The sequence below is a fragment of the Notothenia coriiceps genome, unplaced genomic scaffold, assembly GCF_000735185.1.
Source record: "Notothenia coriiceps isolate Sejong01 unplaced genomic scaffold, NC01 NC01_scaffold00007014, whole genome shotgun sequence".
Lineage (NCBI taxonomy): Eukaryota > Metazoa > Chordata > Actinopteri > Perciformes > Nototheniidae > Notothenia > Notothenia coriiceps.
Genome location: NW_011339715.1, coordinates 1 through 4,250, shown reverse-complemented (window position 1 = coordinate 4,250; position 4,250 = coordinate 1). Strand labels below are relative to the sequence as shown.

Here is a 4,250-nt window from a genome sequence, read left to right as displayed (position 1 = left end):
TAACACGTTACTACACTTATCACGGAGTAATAACACGTTACTTATCACAGAGTAATAACACGTTACTTATCACGGAGTAATAACACGTTGCTTATCAAGGTGTAATAACACGTTACTACACTTATCACGGAGTAATAACACGTTACTTATCACAGAGTAATAACACGTTGCTTATCACGGAGTAATAACACGTTGCTTATCACAGAGTAATAACCACTGTATTCTAACCACGTTACAGCAGTGTGTGAGTGTCTGACCTGCAGAGCTCCGTGTCAGCTTCAGGATCTTCTGGTTCATCTCCTCCTTCTCGCTTTTCAGCAGAGAATTCTCCTTCTGCAGCTCCTCCACCCACTGACACACACACGCACGCACACACACACACACGCACACGCACACGCACGCACGCGCACGCACACACACAGTAATGTTGTGATCATGATAACGTGTGATAATGATGACGTTTGAGTGTGTAGGCTTCAGTGTTCCAGTGTGTGTGTGTGTGTGTGTGTGTGTGCCCTCACCTGTGTTAGCCCCTGCTTCTCGTTAGCATGCTCCTCCTGCAGCTTACCCCTGAGAGCATGCGCCTCCTGCAGCTCCTCCCTGAGTCTCTGCAGCTCGTCATGCAGCGAGGCCAGCTGCCCCCCCCCGCCCTGCTGCAGGCTGCTCACCTCCTGCAGCTTCTTCTGCAGCAGCTTCACCTCTCCGCCCAGAGAGGAGTTCACCTGCAGCAGCTGCTCGTTCTGGAAGCGCTGCTCCTTGGACTGCCGCAGTGTTAGCGTTAGCATTATCATTCATCTGAATAATGATATCTACCTGGAGACTCACCTTGTCGTCCATCTTCCTCTGCAGCTGCACGATCTTGTTCTCCATGCCACTGTTGAGCTTCTTCAGGTGCTGCGCTGAGCGCGCCTCCACCTTCAGCTGCTGCACGCGCCGCTTCGCCCGCACACACCTGAAGGCACACTGCAGCGTGATGGCCGCTGCCCGCGAGCGCTGGAACTTCCTGCGCTGTAGCCAGCCTCGAACGCACCGCTGGATGATCATTGCCTTGTGGTGCAGGAGGAACTGAGGAGAACCGGGAGGAACACCAAGGATCAGGTCACGTGACAGTGGTGAGGTCACATGACAGTGGTGAGGCCACATGACAGTGGTGAGGCCACATGACAGTGGTGAGGCCACATGACAGTGGTGAGGCCACATGACAGTGGTGAGTTCACATGACAGTGAAACAGGAAACCCTCTGTGCAGGAGGAGGCTCTTACTCTGAAGGAGAAAGGAAATGCTTACCTCCTTGAAGATGCGGCGAGTGAACATGCCGCGGGTGAAGGCCTGGATAGTGACGGCCGCCCGTCTCACCCTCAGGAAAGCCCGTCTGTCTCTCACCATGCGCAACTGCTTCTGACAGATGAGCGCAGCTCGGGTCTGCCGCAGGAAGTCCGCATGCCTAAACAAATACAAGCATCAGGGATATCACGTTTACATAAATAGATAATGATACATTACTACATGGTCAACTACATCTACAGGTGAACTACACGTGTAGATGTCGATCACGTGTAGATGTAGATCACGTGATCTACACGTGATCTACATCTACACGTGATCTACATCTACACGTGATGTGAGAGAAAAATTCTGTCTTTAACCTGTTTAACCTTTCTGTGTGGGGACGTTTACGGCCAACCCCGAGTTTGTTATCTCCCGTAAGGAATGTGCTAATGCAGTCATATGTTGACATTCTCAGTTTTATGGCCTGACCTATCGGTCACAGAGGGTTTTAGGACTGTGAGAACGCTGGCTTCTAAGCACCACAGACAAGTGATTCAGTATTTACAGATGTTGAAGATATCTCCAGTGTTGCCAGGTGTTTACGCACCATCCCCCAATATGTGGATTAACTCTCTGTAAGCTAGTTAAACTACATCTACACTTGAACTACATCTAAACGTGAACTATAACTAAACGTGAACTACATCTACACGTGAACTACAACTACACGTGAACTACAACTACACGCGAACTACATCTACACGTGAACTACAACTACACGTGAACTACATCTACACGTGAACTACATCTACACGTGAACTACATCTACACGTGAACTATATCCAGGGCTGCACATAACTGGTGTGCATGCGCACCCTCCGCCAAAAAAGGAGCACCGGATCATTTGAAAAAAGGCGCATTTAGAGAGAGAGAGAGAGAGAAAAGAGAGAAGAGAGAGAGAGAGATTTGAGAGTTGCATAAGAACTGGTAAGATAGCAGGGTTTCCCACACATGGTACCCAGGTATATTAATGGCCGCCAAAGTATAATTCGCAAGCCATTTAGGTTTGATTTTTTTAATCCGTCCGCGAGCACAACGGCATCTGCGATCCCTCGCTCTACCCCTCGCTATCGTGTGAAGGGTCTGCTTTAGGCGCTCTGCACAGAAACCCTGCTGCGTGCTCACTAGCGCACCCCCCCCCCCTTCATAAAGTCAAGACCCCTCAAAAGGTCCGGTTTATTTCATTTTAAGGATGCGCACCAAGCAACATCTCCAGGTGCTGCTTTGAGAACCAGAGCAAACAAGTTATGTGCACTGACTACATCTACAGGTGAACTACATCTACGCGTGAACTACATCTACAGGTGATCTACAGGTGAACTCCAGGTGAACTCCAGGTGAACTCCAGGTGAACTACAGGTGAACTCCAGGCGAACTACAGGGTCAGGTTACCTGCGGGCCATGAAGCCCCTCCCGTATCTCTGCAGCGTGATGGCAGTCTTGCGGATCTTCAGGAAGCGGACTCTCTGCAGCCAGCCGCGCACCGTCTTCTGGATCCGGATGCAGGCGGAGCGGAACCTGTCGGCTCGGAGCTTCTCCAGGTACGCTACCTGGCCGGCCCGGAAGAAGATCTTCGTCTTCCCGAACTGGAACATGTCGGGCTCCTGAGGAACAGCAGGGGTCACCCTTTATATTAATTAATAAGCCTATTTATAAGTAATAAAGACAATATTGAAACGTTTGTTAGCATCAGGTATTAGCATCAGGTATTAGCATCAGGTATTAGCATCAAGTATTAGCATCAAGTATTAGCATCAAGTATTAGCGAGGTTCCTGACCTTGATGAGCGTCTCCAGCAGGTTTTTACACACCAGCTTCTTATCGGCTAATGTCATGTCTGACTTTTTTAGCAGAACCCGGTAGCGGCTGAAGAAGTCCGGGTACGTCCACCTGCAGACACATTACACATCATAAACATTCATTTAAAAAAGAAATTACTGACAGCTGAGCTAACTTGTTCTAAGGTACATAGCATTTATTTAATTTTGTTATTTTACTTAAAACTGTTTAACAAATGGGTTAGGGTCTGTAGCTAACGTTAGCTATATGTCTAGCTAACGTTAGCTAAATGTCTAGCTGGCTCTCACCTGACTTCACGACTGTGTGTTCTTTGGATAAACTGATACCACATATTTGAATTCAAAATGGAGGAAGAAGAGGAGGAGGATGAAGTGGAGGAAGAGTTCTCACCTGGATGGATACCCCGCTGCACTGATCCTGATCGTCTCCAGGACTCCACAGGCTCTGAGCTGCTGCACTGCTCGCTTTGAGTCAAACCTGCAACATCATCATCACATCACCACATTAATAAAGCGCGACTATCCCTGAACGCCTCGTCCTTCCTCTCTCTTCCTGTCTGTGTTGCGTTCAGGGTCTGACTCGGGTCAAGTGACCGCTCTAACAGCTAACAGCAGGCTGCTTGTTAACCTCTCCGCTGATCACACACACACACACACACACACACACACACACACACACACACACACACACACACACACACACACACACACACACACACACACACACACACACACACACACACACACACACGAACACACACGAATGGGGGGGATATGGTGGCTCTTCCGGCTGCCTGTGAGGAGCCTGGCAGGTGGGACAGGAATGACTGACAGATCCCAGGATACAGGGAGTTGCAGTAGTCTAAGCGGGATGAAATGAAGGCATGGATGACTTTCTCTAAATCTTTAGAAGACAAACGGCTTGATTTTGGGCGATGGTTCGAAGCTGAAAAAAAACTGGCTTTAACTACTGCATTGACCTGTTGTCAAACTTAAATGCAGAGTAAAATATAACACCAAGGTTTTTGACATGGGGTTTGACAAGGGCGGACAGGTTGCCAAGACTGTTAGTAAATACTTTGAGGGATTCAGAGGGGCCGAAAAGGACCACTTCCGACTTGC

The 4,250-nt window shown here is 48.8% G+C and overlaps 1 protein-coding gene across 1 annotated transcript; it reads right to left on the bottom strand.

Moving 5' to 3' along the window:
• Positions 1-228: 228 nt before the first annotated feature.
• LOC104943878 (unconventional myosin-Vb-like) lies at positions 229-3,606 on the bottom strand (the record flags this gene model as incomplete). The annotated part of the gene is made up of 7 exons (XM_010769343.1): positions 229-351; positions 522-761; positions 826-1,065; positions 1,288-1,444; positions 2,722-2,933; positions 3,108-3,219; positions 3,520-3,606. Coding segments are annotated over 7 exons (1,171 nt in total), but the record flags the coding sequence as incomplete, so codon positions are not given.
• Positions 3,607-4,250: the final 644 nt, after the last annotated feature.